Source organism: Bacillus rossius, chromosome 13 (genome assembly GCF_032445375.1).
Source record: "Bacillus rossius redtenbacheri isolate Brsri chromosome 13, Brsri_v3, whole genome shotgun sequence".
NCBI lineage: Eukaryota > Metazoa > Arthropoda > Insecta > Phasmatodea > Bacillidae > Bacillus > Bacillus rossius.
Window position 1 is genome coordinate 14463817 of NC_086340.1, and position 27865 is coordinate 14491681.

The 27865-nt window shown below is 35.4% G+C and overlaps 1 protein-coding gene across 2 annotated transcripts in view; it reads left to right on the forward strand.

Moving 5' to 3' along the window:
* Positions 1-1086: 1086 nt before the first annotated feature.
* The window catches only part of LOC134538259 (RAB11-binding protein RELCH homolog), a 57497-nt gene continuing 30718 nt past the window's right edge, over positions 1087-27865 (forward strand). For both annotated transcript variants that reach the window (XR_010076114.1, XM_063379410.1), the window contains exons 1-12: positions 1087-1607; positions 2562-2723; positions 7547-7710; positions 7801-7968; positions 10347-10555; positions 12558-12734; positions 14298-14481; positions 20602-20731; positions 23043-23188; positions 24300-24440; positions 25467-25625; positions 26906-27089. Coding sequence is in view for 1 of the 2 variants with exons in the window: in XM_063379410.1 (XP_063235480.1) it covers positions 1367-1607; positions 2562-2723; positions 7547-7710; positions 7801-7968; positions 10347-10555; positions 12558-12734; positions 14298-14481; positions 20602-20731; positions 23043-23188; positions 24300-24440; positions 25467-25625; positions 26906-27089 (2065 nt within the window). In the remaining variant the exon portion in view is untranslated. The remainder of the gene's footprint in view (positions 1608-2561; positions 2724-7546; positions 7711-7800; positions 7969-10346; positions 10556-12557; positions 12735-14297; positions 14482-20601; positions 20732-23042; positions 23189-24299; positions 24441-25466; positions 25626-26905; positions 27090-27865) is intronic.

A 27865-nucleotide genomic window follows, 5' to 3' on the forward strand; every position in this document is an offset into this window, starting at 1 on the left:
ATCAGGGAGGGCACATCTGTACCCTTCCTGTGCATACATATTCGAATTACAATACTATTTACCTTCACTTGTATAATTTAAAGGCTTCTTGTTACAATACTGGGTCTTTACATATTTGTCCTGAATTAGGCTGGGCAGGCAGACAAAGTTTCCTTAATTTACATTCCCCTTTGTCTGCCATCTAGGGGCGGGTGGCGAACTAACTTTCCTCCCCATAGATTATGTAGGATGGGTGGCGCACTTGGGGCTTGTGCTATCATACCAGCCGAGGCCAAACTGGTGGACATGACAAGTCATTGCAAGCAATCTGGCAGTCCAGCGTGACCCATCCGCATAGGTAGACACTGTCTCACAGAGTCCTCTAACTATTACTAGTTTTAACTGATATTTAAATCCATAGTCATCCAAATATTTTTCATAACCTTTTATTTCATCATATCTGTGGCTTCAAGCAGATCTCGCCTTTTTTTTCTCTAGTAGGGCCCGAACCCATTATAATTATTACAGTGAAACTTCTGAGTGCATTTGGGTGTTGTAATAAAACAGGACTTAAATGATACTGAACCTGTAAGTACTTCTTTCTCTTTATGCACGACTCACCTCCTTGGAGAATTTTCTCTTCCCGAAAGAGAGCTGGCACTGTGCAAAAATACCTGTGAGCAATGCTATCGGGATATGTACGCCTCATTCCCACACTCCCTGTGAAAATCGGCCCGTGTTAATAATAAGTGGAGGCCTGGACACATTTTACTATTACTCCCTTTTGTATCAACAACCAATTTCAAGGTGGAGGATGTGATAGTCCGCCATTATTAGTAGATTTTTCACTTTTTACTACTAATAATATAGTTTTAATTTTAATTTAATAATAAAGTATAAATTTATATAAAAATTATATATTTAATATTATAATACTAGTAAGGTTTATTGTACAGTAAAATTTACTCTGAAAATCTGAACTAAATTTGCATTTCGACCTTACTAATCGAATGCTCATATCAATACTACTTCTAGTGTATCGAATGATCTCGAATCGAAAAGCGTATCGAACGAACATAGATGTGTGTGTTTTTTTCAAAGGTTTTTTGTTGACATGAATCATATGGTTGTAGAATGAAAGTATAGTTGTGATTGTTGGTTGTTGTTTTAATTATTGTCTTAAATTGTTATGTGCAGAGTGAATAGAGCGAACAAAGCAATATGAGAACTAACTTTGTGTATGTGATTAAATGGGAGTTACGGAAGTGAATATCTCTACTAAACTCTAATAAACGTGTTTTATTACTGTGTGACTGCAGACGACGCAATTCACTGAAGCGTGTTTGGTTGCATATGGCTTTTCTGAAATTTACTTACGTCTCACATAATGGCAGATATACTAGACGATGCAAATTCAAAATCTGAGCGCAACATGAAAATTAGTTCAGCGAATGTCAGTTACAATGACATTGCTCAGAAACTGCTCAGTGACAACCTTCTTCTTACGGCTTTGGAACTGCACACAGAACTCGTGGAAGCTGGACGTGAAGTGCCCAAGTTAAGGGAATTTTTCTCAAACCCAGGAAACTTCGAGCAAGCGTTAATAAGGCCAGAAATTACTTCCATACGTAAGTATGATATAGGGGTTTATGTTTTATAATGGGGGTAATTTTGTGGTTTAAATGTTTTCCGGAAAAAAAAAAAAACATTTTATTTCAGTTATTGTGTTTTTTTGGGCTCTTTTCTGTAAAATCTTCTTTTTAACTCTGACCTTTTTGAGTTTGCACTGCTCTTGTTTCCTGGAGAACAAACTAAGCAAACGTGAAGAGCTACACCGTTCTACCTGCTGTGTTTCATAGCTTGTTTCTTCTTGTAGTTTTATTAATCATATTAAATGATGCCTAAAATACTGCAGCTAGATGGTTGTTACATCTGCGCTCATTCCACTTGTATTCGGGACAGTAAAGTAGTACCTACCGATTTGTTATTAGAAAAAGGGTCGTGGGAAGAGAAAGGAGGGTGGTCGGAATTTAAAGGCACACCTTAGTGGAATATTTAACCAGTATCAGCAGCACTCAGAACCACTATTTTCCAAAGAACCACTATTTTCCAAGTACTGTTTGTACATTGACTTTAATAGCATCTTTACATATGTTCTGTAATCACTGTTGAATTTTTATGCACGTGATTGTTCTTAGCTTCTGGAGCACGTGTTAGTGGCTTGGCCAGGGGGGGAGGGGTTAGGGGTTCAACCCCCCCCCCCCCCCCCTTAGCAACAAATCTTTAATTAATTTCTTATTCATCACTCAAACAAATTTCATATTAAAATTAATAAAAAATTTTACCATTACAATATTTAAATTTAAGTACCGAAAACTGCTAAAATAGCACTATTTTACACCTTAAAATCCAAATTTTCCCGGGGTGAGGACCCCTGGACCAACCGCTTTAATATCCGGGGGGGGGGGGTGAGGGGTGAGCATGCTTCTTAACACCCCCCCAATACTACCCAAATCCTGGCTACGCCACTGGGCTCGATGGAATTTACAGAACAACCGTCCAACTTTTTGGTTTGTCAACAGCCAGGTCGTCCAGCCAGGTGACCCTCGACTCCCTCGACCTGACGCGGTACTCGGAGGACGGGGAGCGCGGCATCGACGAGAGGGTCGCCGTGCTGGAGTTCGAGCTGCGCAAGGCCAAGGAGACCATCAGCGCCCTCAGAGCGCACCTGACGGTGGCCACAGGTAGGTACCTGACGAGGGGCGGCGTGCCTCGCGGTTTTCTCGGCTTCCGGGAGTCTCTTGTGAACCTCACAGTCCTTGCACTCATAATGTAGTTTTAATTTTTTAATATAATAATGAAGTATTAATTTATATAACAAATTATTAATATTTAATATTATTATACTAATAAGGTTTAATTGTACAGTAAAATTTACTCTTAAAAACCTGAACTAAATTTTTGTAATGGAAAGTTTCAAAAATATTTTTTTTGCATTTCGACCTTACGAGTCGAATGCTCACACCCAAAAATACTTCTAGTGTATCGAACAAACTCGGATCGAAAAGTCAAAAGTAGTTTTGTATCGAACGAACATAGGTATGTGTTTTTTTTGGGTGAAAGTTCTGTGTCACACATCCAAGTTAATCCCTTGATCCCAGTGGCATGATCATGTATGCATTGATCATGTGGTGAACGTAATTTAGTTCGTTTAAACATCCTAGACATAACAGAAACTTGTTATATAGCAATGAATTATTACCGTAAGTTGAGTACAAAATATAAAATTCCACGGGACATGACGTGATTTGTATGTAGTCTTACATTATTTTTGTTATGTCCAGGATCTTTCCACGGACTAAATTAAAACCCCAAGCATTATGTACCTAATGCAGAATCAAACGATAACCTGTTTATATGTGATATGGAACATTTACCAAAAAATTTTTGAAACTTTTATTTGGCCGCTGGGATGTCTCGTCAAATGTGAGGTCGAGATGGAGACACGAAATTAGCACCATGCTGGGAGACAAACCGCTAGAAAATAATACTGGATAGCTACAAGATTTTTTATTTGAAAACCTTGTGTTATTCACCTGCCCAATAGATGGCTGATGTGTCCCGTCATGTTCAGTGGCTGATAGTCGGGTAACTTGCTTGGTGATTCAATAAGGGGACGTAACAGGTATACACCCCGTTTCAAAATTATTATAAAAAAATATTGTGTAACTATGTACAATATAAAAAAATAGTGTCACTCTTTGCTACTAGGTTATTTATTGCACGCTTCGCACGCGTGTCAATAGCATAAAGTTGTTCGGTGATGGTTTTTAGTTTTAATTTGTGGGCAATTAGGGAACGAATTGACTGTGGTACATTTTGTAAAACCATCCCATCTTTTCCATGAGTGATTTGGGGGAAAACATGAAAAATAGAAATCTGGATGGCAGGTCCGGAATTCGAACCTGAGACCTTCTAAATGGGAATGTGTTTGTTTGCCATTGCGCTTTCTCACTCTGTAGTTAGTTTCTGTATTTATCTAAGACTCTACTGGTGCTAAAGGTGACTACTGTGTTTCATATTAGTACAAAGATAAAGATACTGGAACCACGTTCTGGATCCTGATGTGGGCATCTTGATTTAAGTTTGTTTACCTCTTTTTTCTCGAAATCACTCCAGGAATATTCACTTTTTAATTTTACACTTTACTGAAATAAACCATTTCGTTTCAACCATTTAGTCAACTAATTTTTTTTAATGATATTTAATAGCCCATAAAAATTTTGGCTCTTTTGATAGTAGCACATGGTTTTATGGAATACTTAGTTATTAATAATGTACTGACTGCTACAAATAGTTTCTCCAGTGAAAAAATAATTGGTGCTTAGCATTGAATTATTATTTTTTCTGTAAAAATGATACAAGTGTAATAATACTGGCAATGATACTATTTTATCATCTTATAAAAATAAAGGAAAATAGTAATTAAATTTTTTTTTAAAAACTTATTAATTATTATTAACAATAGTATACAAAATAATTTTTTTTTAAATATTAAGCAGCCGGGTAGTATGATTCTGGCAATAGTGACTGCTGTTACCTCTGAACATTGGAAGCTAAGAGTGACACACACTTCAGGTATGTCTGCATTGTCTTATTACCGGACTATTTTTCTTCAATTAGGACTGTATGAACATGAAAAGAGTGGGGGAAAGGCTGGCTTGTTGGTACACATGAACATTTATAGACTGAATATCATTCCCTAAGGAAAGAAAATGTCACCAGCATAGTTAGTGCTGTCATGGCACTTTCCCGCTGCCTTCTTAATGTAACCAATCCACTCCTGAAAAAAATTAAGCATGATTATTAAAGTGTTAAATAGTGATTTAACTGAATATTTAATTTCCTTTCATCATCGTAAAAATTTTAACTACTGGATAAAATTCTTGCTACGCATTATTAGTGTTTTTCATTAGTAGCTTTAAGCTGCTTAGTATCATCCATTAAATATTAATTATATTAATTGGGTATTGCTGATTCCGTAATTTATTAATCTTAATTTTAAAATTAATTTTAAGCAGCCAATTTAGTTCTCTCTGTTAATAGTCGAGCCAACTTACTTTACAATCCGGTGATGTTGGGAAGAATTTGTAATGTAAAAGATAATTTTAAATGTTAATTTTACCCTGGTAATTGTAGCTAAGGATTATACTGTGGTAAAAAAGTAAAGTTTCTTTAGATACTATACTTTGCGATTTTTAATTCATCGTGCTTGTATGCAGTAAGCTAATAAATTACTTTTTTTTTACACCATTATCCATGGCTCTTTTATCCTCAAACCCTATGTATGAGACTACTGGTGAAATAACATAAAGTAAACATTAAATAAAAATGACACCTGGATTCTCACTAGCTAAAAGTAGGTTGCTTGACCTACACAAATGTGAAAAATTTTAAAAATTAAACTGCAAAACAAAATTATCAGATTAATAATTAATAATAATATTTACAAATTTGAAAGTTCATCAGCTGCTCAACTGGATGTCTTTTGTTTACAGAGAATTTAAGCTGTAAAATTTTTGATACTTACATTTATTGTAATTTACTGTAGATGAAAAGTAAAAGTGTATAGTAAAAAAGTGAATTAATACTTTGACCTGACTATCTTAAACAAAAGAGAAAAAAAAAGTTTAATTGTTGAATTAAAGTTTAAGACTAAATGTTCCAAGAAATTACAGTTGAGTTACTTTAGGAAATGCCTTTCTAAATATGCTGTACAGGAAGGGGGGTCACACTCTTCGCACATCTCGACTCTTTAAACCAGTTCCACAGAAATGTTGTGTCTCTCATCGTTATTGGCGTCCCGCGAGACCACGGAGGTAAAGGCGTCCGCTGCGCACGTTTGTAACCCCTGTCCACGGTGTTTACTTCCCACGGCACGACTTGATAACAGTGTTGCCGGACTCCCCGTTATCACATCCTGCAAGGCCAGCGGCCGTGGCCGCGAGCAGAGCTCGGAGAGTTCCAGCTGCCCTCGCTGAAGGAGCCAGCGAAACTTAACTTTGTACTGTGAATGTCGCCAACATCTCAGTCTCACGTGCCGTCCTGGCCGTAGGCGTAATTACAGGGTGGCAAAGCGTGGTAATTGCCATCCCAGAATTGTCCAAGGAAATTTTCAGCCACCCCATTTTGAAGTAAAAGAAATCAATAATGTACAAACTTACGTGATAAAAGTTCAGGCAGAACACTCAATTAAAAAATAGGCAAACTCTTGAGTTGTGTGTAAATGATATCTACTTTACAAATGGTTTGGCTGATAGTTAAAGTAATTAACAATGAATCTTTTATGGTAAATATAGAATTTTAGTATTTTATTATGTGATTTCTGGTGAATTTAGATTGAAAATCTTAAAAAAAAAACAACTATCAATTTAATGTTAGTTTTTTTTTAATTTCCCGGGGAGGACCCTGGGTACACCTTGCCAACCCACTTAAAAAGCTGAAATTACACCTCCGATTCTGGTTATTTCATTTTCTTGTCGTTACTATTATGTGAAGCAGTTTCCTTTAAATTTATAATGATAACTTTCTTGCGTTTTTAGTCTCAAATAGTGGTGGGTAATATCCATGTGTTCTCAAATTCAAAACCCAACGAGTTCAAATACACCTTGAATCTGAATCTAGGTCTCTAAAGGTCAAAAATAAAATAATATACAAGAAATTAAAAATAATAACTATGGTGTTGGAATATTTAAGCCTTTAAATGTTTGTTTCACAAACTAAGTTTTCAGAATAAATACATTTTATATATTTTATTCATATAGTATTACATCTTGAAAGTACATACAATATCTTGGGAAATGGTGACATGATAGGTATAAAGAACAATTTTACCTAGTAAATTTAGAGGTTATCGATGTTGGTTTTTTAAATTTACTTTATTCCTCTAACATTTTTATCAAATCTTTTTCCTTGAACATTAAATCATTTAAATACTAAGGATTTCATATTATTTGAGGATTTAGCTGCCCCATTCCTTGTCCCAAATTTTCTCATCAGATATTGCACTTAGAAGGGATGAAGAGTTGATTAATGTTCCTGATGAATTTCATTGGGCTGTAAAACCGAAATGGGAACATAGCACTGTTATTGATAAAAAAATTTGCCACTCTGTCACATGTCGTCATTTAGTAAAAAATTTTTAGTTTTAATTTTAATATGAACACTGAATATTACAGGCATATTTGGTGCTGTGTACAAATTTATTTAGATCATATATCACAACAAAATGTACAGTAATTAAACTCGAATACCTTAATTCTCTCTGATATGTCCTTTGTTGTCTATAAGCTTGACTTGGGCCTGTCACCTCTTAAGGGGCATATCTACCTGGAGACCAACCCGTGGGTTTCATGTGTTGAATACTTTAATGCACGATCCAGGCACTTTTCACAACATCGCTTCCAGACAAAAAGAACACGCTGCTTTTTGAGGAGACTATTGCTTGTGAAAAAAAAATTATTTTTAGGTGTGCGTGTCACAGTTCTGTCTGTCCGTGTTCTTCCAGAATCCGAAGCCACGACACCGGATGCAGGATCCTTCAAGCAGTGTCAGAGCGAAGGCATCAAGCCACATGAGCAGAGGGCTCTTAATTTTCTCATCAATGAGTACCTGCTCTTGCATGGCTACAAACTCACCTCCATCACGTTTGCCGATGAAAACGAAGACCAGGTAACTCTCGAACGGCGCGCGAACGTGCACTTTTGATTTTTGGCAACACATCGTACTCTCTACCTATTTTTTTTTTTTTTTTTGCTGCAGGATTTTGAAGACTGGGACGACGTCGGCCTCAACATCCCGAAGCCCCTGGAACTCCTGACGCTGTATCGAGAGTTCATGCGACACGTGCAAGTGCCGTGCTGCAGCGTGGGGGTGCAGACGGACGAAGAACTCGACAAGATCGAAATGGAGAACCAGATATGGGAATTGGTACGCAGTCCATTTATTTTATTTTATTTTATTTCGATTCGTAACATGCCCACCAGTTTGGGAACTTTTTAAGTGTGCACGACATAAGGAACGTACAAAGGATAGTGTAGGCCCTACAGCCATGCGAGTACCTATCCCATGTAGGCACTAAGTGCAGGTAGGCACCATCTGCAAAGAGAAAACATGAACGGGTAGGCACTACCAGCCGATAGCCAACTGACACTAGCAGGCACTTCATAAAACCTGCTAGTACACAAAGTACTATACACTTAAAAGACAAGAACAAACATTACAACCGCTAATATCAACAGAGGATAGTAACAAAAAATATTTGCAAGACAAGTTGGTTAATATTAATACGAAATGGAAGTAAGTTATGACAGTTTATATGAAATAAGTACATATACATTTCATAACAAACAAGGCATAATCTACTAAGTAGACTCAGTTAGCAAAACTATAATTGCTCTTAAATGATGTTTCATCTATTAAAATATTATTTGTATCATTTTCTGATTGGTTCATTGTAAACACTAATATAATTGTTTGAGTGGTCAGCAGGGCCGGTTCCAGGGCAGGGCAAGCCAGTGTTTTGAATTTTTTGTATTACTTGTTTGTCTAGCGTTCAGTTAATAATACAGGTTTTAATGGGGAAAAGGAAAATAAAAAAAAATTGTGTTAGCATATAAATTAAAATACTGGTCAGTACCAATAAATTTCAAATTCACAATCCCATGTTAGAAAAGCTCGCAAATATTTTATTGCAACGTAAAATTATGCGAGTGTGCTTTAGTTCCGTATTGGCTTAAAATTTTTGTTTGAAAGAGTTAATTTTTCAAATCTTCAGGGGTGGGCCTCCATAAAAGAAAATAGCCCAGGGCTCCACAAAGTCCAGGTCCACCACTGGTGTCCTAACCAAGTGATCTAGTTCATTCCCAGCTGGATCAAACCCAGATATATATATATATATATATTTTTTTTTTTGCAAGTTGGAAATTGGAGGATGTCGCAGAGAGTAAGGGGGTTTTCTTGGAGCAACTATTTTCCTCGCTGAAACAAATAAATTCATTTTGTTGTTCCTCCACTAAGTCGTTTAGCCACTCATCTGCCGCAACGTCAACAAGAAGCTATATTAGAAGCTTTCTTTTTATCAGTCTTGCCACAGAGATAAGATCTTATCTTTTTATCTTCTGAATTAAATGATATTTTTTTAATTGGAATAAAAAAATGTTATTGATTATGAAATCAAAAACTAGTAAAATTTGTTTTACCATTAAAACAAGGCTATACTTTGTATATCGTGCGTTCGAAGAACTGAACAAAGGATTAAATTTCTAGGGATGTGCGAATCCTTGATTTTCAGTTCGGTTCGATCCGATTCGAATCCTTGGCAATATTTGAGATATGAATCCGGTTCCGAATATTAAGCACAGAATAATTAAAAATAACTGATTAATTTAAAAATAATGTGTGAGCTCTTTTTTCTAACTGTAACTACTGACAATTATTTATTACACTGAGATGGAAATGTTTATAATTATGTAAACTTAATTAATAATAAACACTTTAAAATATGAAAACCAAAACATATTCAATTCTCCAACTCAATCATAATAAACTGCACGCCACAGGGAAATCTCAGTTTTATAAACGTTTCAGCAAACAAAACCATTTTTTCTCCAATAAACAGCCAAGACTTTTTTTTCTTGTAGGTACATAATTGTTTTTAGCTTAAAGTTAGCTATACGACGGAATTCGTAATTATAGTTCAAGCTCTCGAAATCTCGAAATTCTTTTAATGCCACTGTGTTAATTATTTAATTTATATACCTTTCTTTGATACATCATATTATAAATACTTACGTGATAGTAGCCGTAATTTTATTTTTCGCAGCTTGTATAACTTTGAGCCGTATTAAATTAATTTATAACTTTCGTGAATATTCGTGATACTGTTCGAATCCACGTACGTACGATTCCGGGTTCGGGTAATTGTGGATTCGAACCGTACCCGAAAAAATCGGATACTCGCGCATCCCTGTAAATTTCATTAGCACATTTTGTTTGCGCGCTGACGTGCCTCGAAAGCATAACGACTAAATTTCCTAAGGGGGGGGGCGCAATATACCTTTTTATAAAGAATCATCGATCCTCCCCTATTATAGCCAGGGGGGGTCCGGGGGTCCTCCCCCGGGAAAAATTTGCATTTCAAGGTGGAAAATGGTGCTATTTAAGCAGTTTTACTATCTAGAAATTGATTACGCAGCACTTTCTTTGCCCCCACTTCAAGGTTTCAGAAGGGGGGGGGCAAAATAACCTTGCCCCCCCCCCCCCTCCCTGTTGTTGAGCCCCTGGGGTGTTGCCGGGGTGTGTCGCAGAGGCGCGAGGCCGGCGAGGCCCGGGAGCAGTTGGCGGGCCTGGAGCTCAACAGGAGGCAGCTGGAGGAGCGGCTGAGGGCGGCCGGCGCGGGTAAGGCCCCCGCCTCCACCCCCTCCTCGTCGCCCCCCTTCCCGGAGCGCTTCGAGCTCATCGAGGCGGAGGCCAAGTCGAGCGAGGAGGGTCTTCCCGAGGACACGGAGAACTCCAGGTACCCGCCCCCGCGCCCCGCACACCTCGCCTCCTGTGCGTAGCTTCGACCAAGCGAATCACTCGAATCGCTTTTTAACATCCTATTTTACTTCACCAAGAAATTTTTCAATTCATTTCATTTGAAGCTTCGGTTGTGTGTTTCTTAAAACTTTGAAAACCTAAAAATTCGCTCACGAAAAAAAAAATATTTTTTTTTGTGTTGTGTGTTTTTACTCGACTAAAGTTGGCTGCTTGAGAAAAATATCTAAAGGTGGCCACACCGTTTGATTTTACGAGTGCTCAGTATTAATGTTGTGCATGGGATATTTTGTAATTTTTATTGAACCGGCCCAATTAATTTTAATCACTTAATCATTACAAACATCCCAAAATTATTATTTTTGTACTTCAATTCTGTGTTTTATGAAATAAATGTGATGCAGCTTCGTGGAGAACAATGTTAGCAATTTGATTTGACTTAGCAAATATTTTAAACATTTGATTTGATATTCGCTTCGCATGTAAAAAACTGGTATTCGCACAGGCGTACTGCAAAACCAGGAAATTTTCCAGCGAGTTATACTTTTTACAGAAACGCACAAATAAGTTTTGTCAACCATTTCATGTACCAATAACCAAATAACAAAAGAAGTGAGCGATTAGGTGGTAAATACAGGCATACTCCTTAATTGTATAGGTACCTACTTTTTTACTTCAAAGATTTTGCCAGTACTGTAATATAATGGAAATGTAGAATTTTTTAAGTAGTATAAAAAGTTTGTAATAGAGGCTAAATACTTAACACTATAAATGCTTACAGACTACAGCATAGTTTAGTATATCAAACTAGTGTCTTAATATATAAATCTATGTTAGTTGGAAAAAAGGAAAATTTTGTGAAAAATATACGTGGTTATATTTTTATTTTTCCAAATAATTTTCAGACAGAAAATGTTTCTTGCAAAAATTCCTCTCTCATATCTCTAGTGGAGACTGCAAACATTTGCAGATTTAAAATGTACACCTTCGGTGGATGTTTTGTACATTCGGGGTCACAGTTATATTAAATTAGCTATTTTTATCGGATTACTGAACTTAAATATAGTTTTAACGGGAGTATTAAATAAAAATTAATATATGGGATGATCGTATTTGAAAAATAAAATTCTTATAAATTGCTGTAGAGAAAAAATATATGTAAGCAATGGTATTCTTTAAAAAAAATCAGTATGAGCTTTTACCTGTTAAATTTGGAATGTAACCCACTTGAAAACGGGAAATACTGTACTGACAGTAATGTTAAACTCCAAGCGAACCAAAAAACACCGGCAGCTCAGAAATGCCACCTGGTGGTAAAGGTCAACATACGGAAGACACCCGAAAAAAATTCTAATCACTTACGGCTTGCTTGGTGCTGGATTACAGAATTTTCCAACCATGACATCTTAAAGATTCTACCTTTAATAATTTTCCTAAGAAACCTGAATAATATTATGTACATTTTTTATGACAAGCCAAATGGGCAGCATCAATTAGTAATTTGATTTTACGAGTTACATAATTTTCCCAAAGATAATTTTTTTAATCACCTTTTAATATTCTTGATAGGTTTATTCTGTAGCTGTAATGGTATTTATTTTAAAAAAATTTTGAATTTTTGTTAACTTTCAATTTTTCTTATTTTATTTTATGTTAAGTGTCATTTGTGTGGTATTATACATTTTAATATATATTTTTTTACTTTTGTAATTTTGAAGTTTAATATATTCTTTTAGATAAATATAAGAGATAAAGATGATATGTACATGTTTGTGTTTGGTGGCTAAAAAAATTACAACTTGTTTTAAATCTACACAGTACTGAAAAAAAAAAAAGACAAGGGCATGACACACTGGTTTTTTTGATAAGAAAAAAAAAGCTTACTTTGCTGTGTACATTTTATTGTGGATTTATTCTGGCAAGGGTGCGTTTGATAAAACGGATTTGATCTTGTACTTATTTTTTGTTGTGTATATTCACAGGACGGAAGACGACGGTTCGGCAGTGGTCAGTCTGGCGGACACCGATGTCGGCTGGACGCGCGTGAACCACTCGCAGAACGGTGTCGTGGAAAACCAGTCCTCGCCCCCCAGCTCGTCCGCGGAAAACATCCCGGAGATGCTGAGCTCCACCGTCCTGTTCAGCAGTCCTCCGGCCAGGTGAGCGAGCGGCCATCGTCTGTCAGTCCCTGCTCTGATCCCCTCTCGCTTTTGGCGCCACTTAACCGATGGCGAACGGGAACTACTTGTGTGTGGGACAGGCAGATATTGATAAATTGACTGCTACACAGACGGAAAAAACCGCGTGTTGATGTAACTGAATGAAACAGTGTTTTCCTTCAAGTTATTTCATCCATAGTTTTGTGCCTAATAAATTAAAAAAAATTATGAAAGTTAACGTAATTTACATTTGTTACCACTCAAAATAACCTTTCAAAAAGTTTTAATTTCCACGAATGCATACCCCGAAAACAAGCAGTGTGTGCAATTATTATTTTTTCCTTTGTATGGAAGGGCACGGAAGGGGAACCTTTACGACAGGAATTGGAACGTGGCATTGTATCAGCGGTCTAGGTAGTATATATCTCTGACCGTTGGTCACACTGTGCTCAACCATCACTATCGCCATCCGGGACAGCTTCAGACAACTGCCGGATCTGCCTCTAGAATTAAATTTCCACCATGGAATATGACGAGGATAATGCCCTCATGGATCTGATTGGGTTTATGTGAATAGTTTTTTTAAATTTAAATTTTTTTTCCAGTTGAATTGAATATTACAATATTCACAAATATTGAATACCTATGTATTTTACTAATCAAATTTTAACATACAGTGAAAGTTTTTTTTTCTCTCACTTCTTAGTAGCCCAAGAAGAATTTATTCAAAATAAGGTACAATAAATAAAGAGAGTAATAATATACATGGAACTACATATTACACAGTGGTGTAAAATAACGGAAATTAAAAACAAAAAACCCAACATTGCCAAATGAAATTTTATGATAGTGAAACTACCCTGAAATATATTTGGTAAACTAAAATGGTCATAGTATAAACTAATCCCAAGTTAAAAATCACCTAAAAATAACTGGATTTACAATGATTATAAATTATAATATTATAATATAGTACATATTATCCTTATTGTTTCTTATTGGTCTTGGTAGCATGAGGTCCGTGGGTCAAATCTCGTTGAAAGAAGAATTTTTTTTAAAATTTTTAATAACATTATAATATAATAAAGTTGAATCAGCTCAGTAAGGTTAATGCTTGTTTGTTAGGAAGTATTTACAGATTGACTTAAGTCATTTAAGCAAAAACAAATACACAAATGTATACTTACAATTAGTGTTTTATGTTCTACGATGTTTCAGGTTAATATTTTAGTGTGGAAAAATTTATAGTATTAACTGCTTAATGAATTTTAACAAGATGGGCAGAATGTTAATAAATTCCTTGTCGAAAATCAAGTCCAATCATCACTGGCGAGTATTGAAAGATTCACTTACTTTTTTTTTTAAATTGAAAACAAATTCTTTATTTAGGGTTGTTTTATTTTTTTCAGTTTGAATGTTTTATTTAAATATTTTATAAACAAAATAGGACACTTAATAATTAATTTGAAATTGCTAAGTGGTATGAATCTGCTAACAGCGTTAAAAAAATTCTTCTTTGTCACACTCTCCCAAGTTTTTAAATGCTGGGTTTTAATTTTTTAGAATACTTCCAGCTGCATTTCAAAAGGAAGTGTTGCTCCGCTGCTTTGTAAACACAGCAAGATCCCAGGAGACTCCGCTATTGGAGGACATACTGAACGATGGGATTTCTGAAGAAAGGCTGGTTTACATTTTGGGACGCAGTTTGCCACGGATCATTCCAAATGTGATTTTGAACAAACGTGAAGTAAGTACATTTTTGAAAATTCTCTTTATTTTATGGACAAAATAAAGTAGAGTATATCACAATAAATATGTTGGCAAGATTGTAGTTTGGGTTGTTATCTTCATGAGTTCGCAATTTAGCTGGATGTATCCTAGAGCTGGAATTAGAAATTGTTTTGTTGCGTAGTAGGTTTCTGCAAATACTTTTTTTTTTATTTGAATTGAATTTTGAATCAAAAATTGCAATGTTCACAAATGTAAAATATTTTTTGAATCTAATTTGAACATAAAGTAAAATAAAAATGAGAGGACTATACATGCAACCATAATGAAGAGGTGTAAAATAAAGGTAATTAAAAAAAAACTTTCAATGCATTTCCTTAAAACAGTCAAATTTAGTTTGAAATTTTTTTTGATCTGATTATAATTATATGCATTAAATAGAGTATTATTAATAATTTTAAATTATAGTCACTGATTATTTGTTATAAAAACAGTTTGTAAATAATGTTGCAGAAAAATCTAAATTTCTTAATAATTCATCACGTTAAATTTTTAAAATTTTTTTTTGTCTGTGTGAATGAGTCCTATATTGTGTAGGCATATCCATTGGAAACAAATAATTATAAAAAAAATTATTAAATTTGAAATGTCAAATCAAACTTCAAATGATTCATGAATATTGAGTGATTCATGAATATCGAATTCCAAACTATTCAGGAATATCAATTACATTTTGAATACTCACAGACTCCTATTGCATGGTTCTATGTTTCTAGATTAGTTTCAGCCAGTGATGAAACTAGAAAGGAAAAGGGGTGGGGAGGGGGGAGAGAGATGGGGCTTGGACCTGGGCGCCGCATTTGTGTAGGGCGCTAAACTGGCAGAATAATTTTTACTGTAGATATTTATTTGCATATCGTAGTGTTAGAACACAGACAAATGTTGGAAGGCTAATGAACAGAATTATTGGTAAATATGCAGAATAGCGGTATTTGCGAAGAAAAATGTTAAAAATCCGAAAATACTTTTATTATTTGCTCTTTCACTTCCTCTTTTCATTAAACCCGGCGGAGATAAGAAATTCCAAATACTTTAGGAGATATCGCAGTTTTTATTTTGCAATACAAGACCTGTGCTATCATTTGACCGCCGCAATTTTTTTATTTTGCCATGGTTGTTTAGTTTTAAAGTATTTATAATGTAACTGACTTGACCTAACAAACCGGGACAAAGGATAAACAGTAGGAACTCACGTAATTTTTTTTTTTACTTATTACTTGCGCTACAATATCAAAATAACAAATAAAACATTAAAATATGCAACTTTAAAAACTCACCTAAATTAGAGGCGGGTAAACGCCGCAAAAAAAAAAATTCATATTTGAAAACAAGAAACAATTGTGCATGCCGCATGAATGCACAGGTATTGTGATGAAAATTAAAAAATTCAATATCTCCTAAAGTATTTGGAATTTCTTATCTCCGCCGGGTTTAATGAAAAGAGGAAGTTAAAGAGCATAGAATAAAAGTATTTTCAGAATTTTTAAAATTTTTTTAACAAATATCGCCCAAATATGAAAATTAAAAAATTCTATATCTTCTAAAGTATTTGGAATTTCTTATCTCCGCCTGGTTTAATGAAAAGAGGAAGTGAAAGAGCATATAATAAAAGTATTTTTGGATTTTTAACATTTTTTTCACAAATACTGCTACTCTACATATTTACTGAATTATTTGTATATGAAGATGTACATACATACATGTATATCATCATAAAATTTTAAAACTGGTATTTTTGACGGACTATATATATTCAGCTTGCGATATATTTGAAATAGTGAGATTAATAAGCGGTGGCGATATGAGATGTTGTCGGGTTAAGTTCTGGTTTAGTTGGTAACTTTGGTTATTTTATTATAGATATAAAATAATGACCTTGAACGGGTCATAACCTCCTTAAGCTACATGTAGTAAATGTTATTTTTCCCAAGTTATTTTGCACATCGAAGCCAATTTGTACAATTTTTATGAAAATGATTACTTAAAAAAAAATATATTTGCCATTATGCTTTACTTCTGTTGCAATGTGGGTGGGGGGGGGGGGGGGGGGGGGGAGGAGGAGAGCATCCCTTCAGGAAATTACTCTTTGGTAAGCAACACACAACTAAAGCAAAACTTCTGGTTAATGATCCACATTAAATAATAAAAAGTGAGAAGTTTGTGCTGTATAATTTAAAAAAATAAACTTATAGAGGAAACAGATAATGAAAAGACCTTGACATGGTAGTAAAACCACAAAATTGACTTTTTTTATTGTTCAGTGTGTGGTTTAAACCCTCTGTAGGAAGTTTAAAATTAAGGATAAATTACAGTTAAAGATAAATTACACAGAACCCTGTTATAAAGTTTTTCAGCATAAGGAAAAAAACATGATAAGCAGGAAAACATTAAAAGTAGTGATGGGTCAATTCCGGTTCCGGAATCGGTAGGTTCCATCGAATTCACTATAATTGTGGTTTTCAGAATACAATGGTTTTGAATCGACAGTGACCGATTCTTTCATTGCTTTTGTAAGTTTGCAAAATACATTTCCTACGCAAAGTAAGTAAATATTGAAATTGGACGTATATATAATTCTTAAGCTACAGTAGAACCTCATTTTTACGTAACATGGATGTGCGAATTTCGGTAATTAACGTATTTATTTATTTACTTACACCGCCATTTTCCATACATATAAATGCATTGCCTACTTTCCCGCAACTTACAACAGCACCGCATTGAAAACAGAACAATAAAATTTAAAAGAAAATATTGTAAATTTTATGTATGTGGTCACGGCAGCTAATTTTGCCATTGTAAACAACCTACATTTATCAGAGCTGTCAACCTCAAATCACACCCATCAGTAATGGCAATTAGGTATTTGAAAAAAGTACGCGTAAATCATGCACAATTAATTTTTTCCTGGGGCATTATAACACACTCACAAGATAAAACAAGGACAATAATATGTAAAAGAAAAAATATGAATACAATGCAAATTAATGAATAAAAAAAATCTATTTGAACAATACAATCATCTGAATATGTAAGAAATAATAATTTTACTGGATATTTTGAATCTTCAATTCAAAGTATTCAAAGTTAAACTTTGAAACAACTGTCTTTTTATTTGCTTATTTTATCCTGGTTGGATAAGAAATGTCATGTAAACAAACAAGACAAACACAAGGACTTGTAAACAATAACTGCGTTCGTTACTTTCGTTTCTTCAGATGTAGCCAAAAAACGAAGATATAGATTTATTGCTCGTTACGGCTTTAAAATGTTCTGCATGTTTCTTTGATTCAATATGCCGTCTACAGTCATCCCTTCCACCATGTGCAATCTAAAAGTCACACGTGCATACATTACAAAACCGTGGCGTTCCAAACATTTGAAAACGACAAGCATGGCCATTCTTTTGAATATTTAAGTCGAAAGTTCTGAAGAATTGCGTGTTTTTTTTTTTCCCCAGATACACATTATTCTGTCACACGCTTCATTTCTACAACCGGCACGTAAGAACACAACACTATCAAAAAACAAAAAATTTCACGTCTGTAGACACGAAAAAAACAAACACTATGATAAAAAAATGGCTTTCAAGAAATAAATTAACACAACACAGGTTAGCCAAAGTACCGTACAAAAATTATCGTGATGTAAGTAGCCTTCAAACGATAAGTCCGAGAATATGTACTAGTTGTATCGTACAACGGACGTAATACCATCCCATTATTGTTTGAAAACACGAGAATTAATTTACTTATTTCGACAATATATCGTACATGCGCACACTTACTAGTTCCGTTATTTGAGCAACCAAGCGATGTATTCAAACTGCGTTCACGAAACACGCACAGCAGAAACGGAATTTTCTCCGTTACCATGCAGCACAAACCCTCGTTTCCGTAATAAACCAGCGATGTTCCGTAATTCGGGGTTAAAATCCGTAATAATTACGGAAAATCCGTAATGGTTGGCAGCTCTGCATTTTAGGTACCACCTGCCACGGTAATACATACGGCCATGAACTAAAACTTGGTGACGTGAACGTGAAAATTAAGTTGTTTTATAACGCTCCCATTTGAACTTTGGATAATTATTATGGAAAACGTTTTTAATGAGAATTAACAAAAATAAACCGTGGATTACTGGTCCCATATTAAAATAAGTTTAAAAGCGACATAACCAAATTTGCTCTAAATACGGCGTCCTTTTGTATGTTCAACGATGCTCATTTTACATTAGAAATATTTTGGAAAAGGCAATTGGCAGCACTGAATTTTCAAACACTGCTGCTGAAACATTTGTAACGGTTTATATTACTAAAAATTTACAATAGTTCGAAAGTAGTTGTGTTAATTGAATAGAATTCTGAAATGAATTAAATGGTAGCACGAAATTGTTTTAAAAGTATATATAAAATTGTGTATGAAAATCTCACCATAAAAAGTCGACATTTTGAGATGCTTCTACATGCAATAGCTTTCTTAGTCAGAACCGAAAATTTATTTTCTTTTAACGATTGTGAAGAACTGCTTTCACCAAGTGAGATAAATAAGTTGTAGTTAATATATAAAAATGTAAGCCCCTCTGACTGTGGTGTAGTATTTCCATAATATACAATAATGTCGCAGAGTTTGAGCACGTGGTTCAACTGTATGCAAGGTTAAAAGGCCAAATTTATATTAGAAAATCCAGGTAACAGTAACTTAGGCTAATGGACATGCTTTTTAAAATTATGTAAGCTTTATATAATGTTAGTTTGTGTCCATAAAATGAAACCTAATCCAATTATATTTTTGAAATCATCAATTTTTCTTAGTATTATTTTCTGTTGAACATCAGAAAAAATGTAAGGAATTGGATTGGATTCGAAGAATTCACCCTTCATATTAATAATCGAAAATTGAATTGGCATCGTTATAGCAAGTCAGTGATTTATCTTTTTATCAATGGACTCAAGCTATGCATGTAAATATAATTTTAAATCCACTGATGGGTGCACTTAGGGCTTGAATTTGCTTAACCAAGCCAACAATTTTTCAACTTCTTCGTTCTTCCAGCTTTGATTTTATCTCTTTAAAGACACATTGCCACATTCTGGAGGCGGACAGAGAGAGGGCGGAACACCTTCCTGGTGAGGACGGGGAGGGAGTGGAATGGGCTGGGGGAGGAAATGGTGGAGGTCAGGGATGGGAGGGAGCTGAGGAGAAAGCTGATGGAGGGGGGGGGGGAGAGGGGAGTGAGTGGGAGTTCTTGCCACCGGGTGAAAGCCCAATTGCAGGTTAAGTAATAATAATAATAAAAAATTGTCTCACAATTTGTGATGATGGCTAGAGTGGGTTTGCTTATTTTAAATTCTTTCACCTCTTGAAAATGAGTAAATTTAGGATTCCTACGTACTAATGAAATAAATTAATATACTCTTTTATCAGCAATAGAAAACTTTTTTTTTGCGTTCACAGAATAGTTTGCAAACTTAAATATTGTAGGACTTACTTAAGTACATCTCGAAAACACTAGAATGGCAAGGAATAAAAGGATTTTTTTTTCAAGACAAGGGTGCCAACAGACATGTAACTGTGAACCTTATGTACCTTCTATACATCCAATACGCTGCGATAGCCAGCACTAACATGTAGTGTTATTATTCTGGCACATTTACATTTTGTTTTTGCATAAAATCCTATTTGAAAAATGTGCATCTATGGTACGGCAGTGTTTGTTAACAAAACTGTACATAAAGTGTAAAGTAAACCTTTCACGAGTTAAAACTTTAAAGATAGGATAAGTGTTGGAATAGTTCGGTTTTTAAAACTTTTATTTCTTAGATTGATCAATTTCAGAAAGCAAAAATTATAAGCAGAAAATGCACCATTCTGGAAACAATATATGCAGGAAATAAATACATTGTTCTTATGGGGAAAATATCAGAACTTAAGAATATGACATTATATGCAGTAACAATTTAACAAGGTTCTACTGTACTTAAAGGAAGAACGTGAATCAAAAATAAATCCAGTACATAAAATTTGTTCACGTCTATTTGTAAAATCACACTGCAATTTTTTAAATTTTTTGCCCCCAGGAATTGCTGCCGTTAATAATCAGCACCATCCATCTGCATCCTGAAGCCTCGGAAAGAGACCTTCTCCTGAATTTGCTGTTCAATCTGAAGAAGCGACCGCAGGAGGATGAGAGACGTGTCATTCTTTCGGGTACGTAGCCCCCACCTCATGTTTGTTAGTTTAGTGTACTCTGTGCACGTGCATTGTTGTATTGTCGTTGTGATGATCAGGCTATCTGTTTTGAATCATCGTTGGGTTTCTCTGTTTGTCGCTGTGTTGTCCAAGCTGGTTGTTTGTATTTACTGTTATTGTCGCAACTGTCTCATCGTTGTCAGACCACTGGGTTCGTCTGTGCTGTGATATTGTTCTGACTACCATGTTTTATCGCATAATCGTCGCACATTTTATACCAAAATCAAGTTTGAAAAGTAGGGGTGTGATTTTCATGCAGAAAAAATTAGACTTTTTTTGTTAGGTAAAGTTATTAATAAAAACAAAGCTATTCATGGAAAGTATGTTTATTTAAAAAGTAGAGTATACAAAAGCACGCCAAACAATTGAAATTAATAAGTCATGCAACAAAAACATTTTGTTCAATTTTAAACAGAAAAACAACAACTGTGGCGCGAACGTGAGTCGGAGCACATAACTATACTATAGTCGTAGTACACACTACGAGAAAGCGCGGTTCTATCAAATGTAGTTAACTTGGAACTAGACAGAGCGCGCGCTTGGCATGCAATCGATGAACTATCTGTATTGATATTCGACTATATGTGCATGCTCTATACAGGAATCGACATAACCAAACATGAATGATGCCAACTGGCGCTGGCTACATTTTTATAAGCGGTACACAGCGGTGACGAAAAGATAAAGGTTATAAGTTATAACATTTGAAAATGTCTTTAAAAGAAAATTTACACATCAGAAAACTTCGGATTTTTGTTAATTAAATACGTAAGCAGTAATATCCGAATGAATATTAGATTTCAAAATAAAAATACATTGTTTTATACGGGAAAACTACCTACACAAAGCGCTCGGAATCTTACAGTGGGACCAAAAACATCATGTGACATTCATGCAATAATTTTTTTCTCCACATATTGACACTCTAAAATAATGGTGCAGCAATTATGCACATGTACCATTGAGCAATAAATCACGGTGATTTCTTCCACGAATTATCTGTACTGTCTGTGCACCTTACATTTGAAATAGGCGGATTTTGGCTTGGTTTTGTGTGTGCGTGTGTTTGTGTATTCATATTTAGCTTGTCCGTTCTTCAAGTTTCTCTTATGAGACATTGTAAAGTAGCGCTGGCTTATGTCCAACATCATATTAAAAACAAAATTCCCCATTGAAAAAATAATTCAAAGGACAATTAACTCTTGTGCATCTACACAATCGTGATTTTTCTGCTACCGTTCGAGGGAGGGAAAATTCTGCTCATAGCAGCGTATTTTTTAAAATAGACCCTATTATTAATTATTTGTTAATACCCTGCTAGTCAAAATAATGGTGTATATACAAACCTAGATTTTATTGTATTTCAGTTTCAAAAATTTTCCGATATGTTTGATATGTCAGTGAAAACCACTACTATAAAATTTTATGGTTTTTTCTCTCCCCCCCCTCCCCCAACACATGTGAAAAATTGCTCATTCCATTATGTGGAGAGAGAGAGAGAGAGAGAGAGAGAGAGTGTGTGTGTGTGTATATATATATTCAGTAGCGGATTCAGAGGGGGGGGGGGGGGGGCTAAGGGGTCAAGCACCCCCCCCCCCCCCCAAAAGCATCTGGGTCCACTATTGTTTTAGTGTTTGCCTTGATAAAGCCTAGCCTCAGCTGGGTCAAGCCCCTCCCAAACCAAAATCCTGGATCCGCCGCTGTATATATTCATGAAGGGTTGTTTGCTTTTTTTTTTTTTTTTTTTTTTTTCAAATTTTTTTTCATATCAAATTTAGTAATTTATAAACTAGAAAGATTGAGAGGGGGGAAGCTGCAAATCAGTTTCACATGTGTGATGGAGATACCTTTATTTATTTATTTATTTTTTAACTTTTATAAAAAAGTGAGAACTTATATATTTATGAAAATTTGTGTGTTACATGAAGAACAGGTTGGTGTGTTTTAGTTTTAATGGTGCTATGGATGTACAAGTACTCTTAAATTTGAAACTTTTATTTATTCATATACATTTAAAATGCATGTCAGATAAAGAGCACAATTTATATTTAAAAGGCAAATATTGAAAACATTGCCTTCAAAAACTGTTTGGAAGTACGATCAAACCTTTTATTAGTGGTATGGAATCCTTGATGTGCTAGAGTGACTTACTTGGGCATTTATTAAATTTTGATTTATAGAGGTAAGCAAATAAATTTTCTCTTCTCAATAATTTTTTTTCATGATTAATCAGTTGGGTGCTTACGAATATACATTTTTTTTTTTGCAGGAATAGTTTGCATTGCGCAGTGTTCGGGCCCGAGTCTGGTTGAGAACGAAATCCTCCCGCAGTGCTGGGAGCAAATTAACCACAAACACACGGAGCGGAGGTTGCTAGTGGCCGAGTCATGTTGTGCTCTAGCGCCATTTGTTTCAGTAAGTCCTCTTACACTTTGCAATATAATCATTACCACCAATGTTTTCTGTACTTACCAGGGATGCGAGTATTCTAAAAAATATTTTGATCTTCTTGATTAATATGATATTAAATATTTGTGAATAATTTGATATTCTATTCAACATTTCAAATTGAATATTTTCTTTTAAAAATTATGTGTTAACAGTAGATACATCAAGTAAGATACCTCACAAAAAAATGTTACGGAAAAAAAAAAGTAACATAAATGAATCTTAAGATGAGATATTCAGAAACTTGTATTGGTTTTCTGAAAAATTATAAATACATTGTTTTTATGTGTAAAAATTTTGTTTTAAGATTTCAAATTATTACATATGTTGTTGTCTTATGTGTAAGATCATTTGAATCAACAAAACAGACTGCACCAATTTCTTTTCTTGAACTTATGAAAAATGTAAAAAAAAAATTTGAAATTGGTTTTGATATATATCAGATATTTGTGAATAATTTAATACTTGATTGGAAATTTGAGTTGAAAAAAAAAAAAGATTCACAGAAGCCAAGTAACAGTTACGTAATAGATAAATCACACAATTCTTAAGGGGGTGCCTCCCATTTCAGGTCATGATTTTATATGTATATTAATCACTAATCAACTTTTAGACTTTTTCAATTGTTTCACGAAATGAAAAATATATACAGCGCATATTTTTTGCATAATTAGCTGGCAAAGTTACATTTTTAACGTTTTTGGGTTGTACAAATAAGGAGAATTTAATTTATTGCAGAACTGAAACTTTTTTACTGCAATGCCACTGGCTACTTCATGATATGGTTTGCATTTCTATCACAAAAGATCATTTCATGTTTATTTGTTGTAAAATCGTAACAAATTTGAGAATTTTGAAATTAAAAGTTAATTAATATTTTCTGAAAGAAATTCAAACAATTGTTGTGTTTTTCAGTCTGCCAGTGTTGGTTAAGTAACAGTGCAAACTCTGTATCGTAGTGCACCTGTAATCTTGCCAGATGTACTCATGGTACAGGTGAAATAAGATAGGTGGGACAGGAAAATTGACCGAAGGAAGGGAGCTCGAACGCTGGGGTGTTTGTTCTATTGTTCCCCAGAGCTCCATTCGCAACTCCCTGATGCTCTCCATGCTGCAGCAGATGTTGCTGGAGGACAAGGAAGAGTCGGTGAGGGAAGTGGTGGTGCGAAGTCTGTCCTTCCTCGTGGCGTTCATGGACGATCCAGACAAGTACGTGCAAGTAAGTTAGCGTTCAGGTTTCAGTCGCGGAACGAGGTTGTGCACTGGGTTGAGTTTCATCTTCCTGTAATGACCTGGCGAACTGTTCAGACTTAGTGATGGTTTTAGTGTCATATCGACTGATAATTACCAATTATCTGGATTTTCAATGTTATCTTTCGGAACCGATAATTAAAAAAACCAATACACATCTTTAAAGTTATAATTAAATGTTTGTTTGAATAAAAGGCATAATTTGTATTGTCCTATGCAAAAATGTTATGCGCATAATACTTTTAATGTCATCTACCAAGAATCATTTTAATGAAGAATGCTATTAAGATACTTACTTATTACTAAAAAATATTGAATTCCTGGAGACTTTCACTGTTATTACTATTTAGGTTCATTCTGAATGACAAAAAAAGAAGTGGATCACATAAATGAAAACAGATCTCAAGGAACGAGGTATCTACAATGGCATGCATGCGGACTCAGACCCGTACGGATTACCTCTGCAATGCTCAGTTCTTTAGTTTACGTTATTCCGTGTGACCAATAGTAGCTGAATGTGCAGCTGCGGTGGTAGCCATGTTTGCTTACAATTTAAATACGTGAAGAATTGTTTTAAGTACTATATTATCTGGTATACTATCATTATTTTGTGGTTTATTTTGTATTAAATATGTAAATCCTGATCGTGTTTTTTTTCTTGGATCTCAGTTTTTTTAAAATTAATATAATTTTTCATATTCATGAATTTAATCTATTTGTTGCAGTTTAAGAGTCCATGCATTGTAGAAACAACAGACGTATAGTGAACTGTTGGTCCGGATCCGATCCTATTTATTACGATTCAGGGTCATTACGGAAAGTAATGAATCAGTTTTGCATTGGTTATTGGATCCGTTAAGAGATGTGTCGGTATCAGATTTCACCCTTATCGTTCACAGTGGTTTAAGACCCAATGTGTTAAAAAATTAATGAAATGCTATCGCTTTGACCGTGATCTGTCAACGTCATTTTTCTCCTTCTTTCTACGCGGCAGTGCGAGGAGCTGGCGTTGATGGCCTTGGATGATCCGTCGCCCGGCGTGGTCAGCTCTGCCACCAGAGTGCTGCTCCCGGTGCTGGCCAAGTGGGCCCAGGAGCTGTCCACACTCCACAGCTCGCTGCTCACGAACCTGCTGCTGAGGCTGGAGAAGCAGGTAAACGTACATTCGTAACTACTGTGAAATCCCGCCATTCCGGTATTATTGGCACACTTTCACCTAAAAAAACATAAAATGTATACTGTATACAAAAACAACTAGTAAGTAGTAAAAAAAAAAAAAGTGAAATTTTCCGCCTCAGTTTTGTGAATCGCCTACGAGCAGCGTGATCTCGCATCCGCTTTATCTTTAGAAACTCGTTTGGCGATGTTTCGGCTTGACTCTAGGAATAAACCATCAATTAACCAGTTTGCTGTGTAGAAACTGCAGGTAGGGTGAGTGCAGTGAACTCGTCCGCTGGCAAGTGAATTAGAGTAATACATACACCTAATGAGAATATAGTGATTTATCATCCGTAAGACAAATCTTCATTTAGTATTTTTTTTTTTTTTTTTTTTTTTTTTTTTTTTTTTACAAAACTGGTCCGAATTATCCGTAACGTCCGGGTTGAGGTTCTACTGTACTGGTTTTAAGAGAATTAATTTTTGTTTATGCTATATATTAAATTTTTTTGCTATCCTACAAAATAATACACCATTAAAAATAGTTGTGCAAAATTAATTTTTTATTCATATGTGTGTGGCCCTCTAATTATTTAAAAATTGATATCTGGCCCTCGAAGAGAGTTAAGTTGGTCATCATTAGAGACAAGATTTTATGATTTTATTTTGAGTCCAATTTCATTTTTAAAACAGGATTTTAGTGTTATTTTTTAATTTTTATAAAACCAGTTTCGTAATACTTAACCAAAATAAGTGGTAAAATTTATATGCTGCATTTTTGCGATAAAATAATTTGTGTGGAATTTGTCTAGAACATGTACCTACATTCAGAATAACAAAAATAAATTAGCAAGCTTTTGTGGTTTAAAAGTGATTCAATACAGGATGCACAGTAAAACAAATTAAATTTAATTCTTCTGATCCCTGCACTACCAATTTTTTTTGTCCGAAAATAACATTCCTTGAATTTCAAACCTTTAAAGATTCTTTTTTTTTTTTTATGATTTTAATAAAGTTTCGGTTATATGCTACTTAATTACATGGTATAAGTTGCATTTTTGTTTTGTTATTTTGGTTTTATCACAATTCACCATGTAATCTTGTCTCTAGTCATCACTGGTGCAGACTGTTGACGTGGGAAGTTTAAACTGTATGTCGAGCATGGCAGCCACAAATCAGTTTTTTTTAAACACGGTACTTTAAATTTGAGTTGTGAAGAAACCTGCGAGTGTGGACCGGAGCAGTGCGGGAGCGGTGGGGTGTTGCGTGTGACAGAGCAGCGCCGCGGACGCCGTCCCCCCTTCCCCCTCGGCGGGTCGCGGGGGCGGCCTCGACGTGGACCAGAGGCTGGCCTGGACGCTGACGGCCCTGCAGACGCTCGTGCCGTGCCTCGTGGTCTCCGCGGCGGCCGTCCCGCCCGTGGCGGCCCGCGTCTCGCCGGCCACCGTTCCCGCCGACGGTGAGGGCACGGCGTTCCTCTACCCCCTCCCCCTCCAGGGTGCCTCGCGCACCAGCACGTTCCGCTCCGATCACGCCGCTCGCTTTACGTGTTCCTTCGAGTGGATTCCAGCTCAGTTCGCTGTTTCATTTTACAGTTCTTCCTGTTCCAGCATTTTTGCTCGGGAGCAGCACATTTCCATAATGTTCCTACGTAAAGTTTATTAACAACTTGTTTTAAATACCATTGTACTGTGAGTTAATTTTTCTTCTGTGTTCCTGTTAGAACTACATTGATATTCAATTATAGACAAAATAGCTAATCCACCATGTCCGTCGCCCGGAATATGCCAGATTATAGACCTTTTGTAGTACCAGGTATCTTGGAATCTAATCCTGGTATTCTCTTGAATTTTGTATTTTCCTAACTGATGCTTCAGCGAGCATAAAGACTTTGACAGGTGAATATTTTGATGTAATAGACAAAAAAAATACCTGTTCATGTAGCACCAAACTGGAATTTTTGCATACCAACAACTAAAACGTAAGGTATAGCATTTGCCAGATGTTTTGCAAGTTGTTAGCGTGAGGGTGAGGAGTGTGCGTGTAAGCAGGATGGAAGGGGAAGTAGGAATAGTATCAGTGGGGTGAGGCCTAAATATGTTGACCATATAGTGCTTGACTAACGATACGTGGATACATTACGACGATGGAGGTTTTTTTAGAAGGGCACCCTTGTTGAGTTGTCACTATCTGGTTCTGTAGGGCTCTGCTAAATATTTGGCTCTGTCTGGTTTG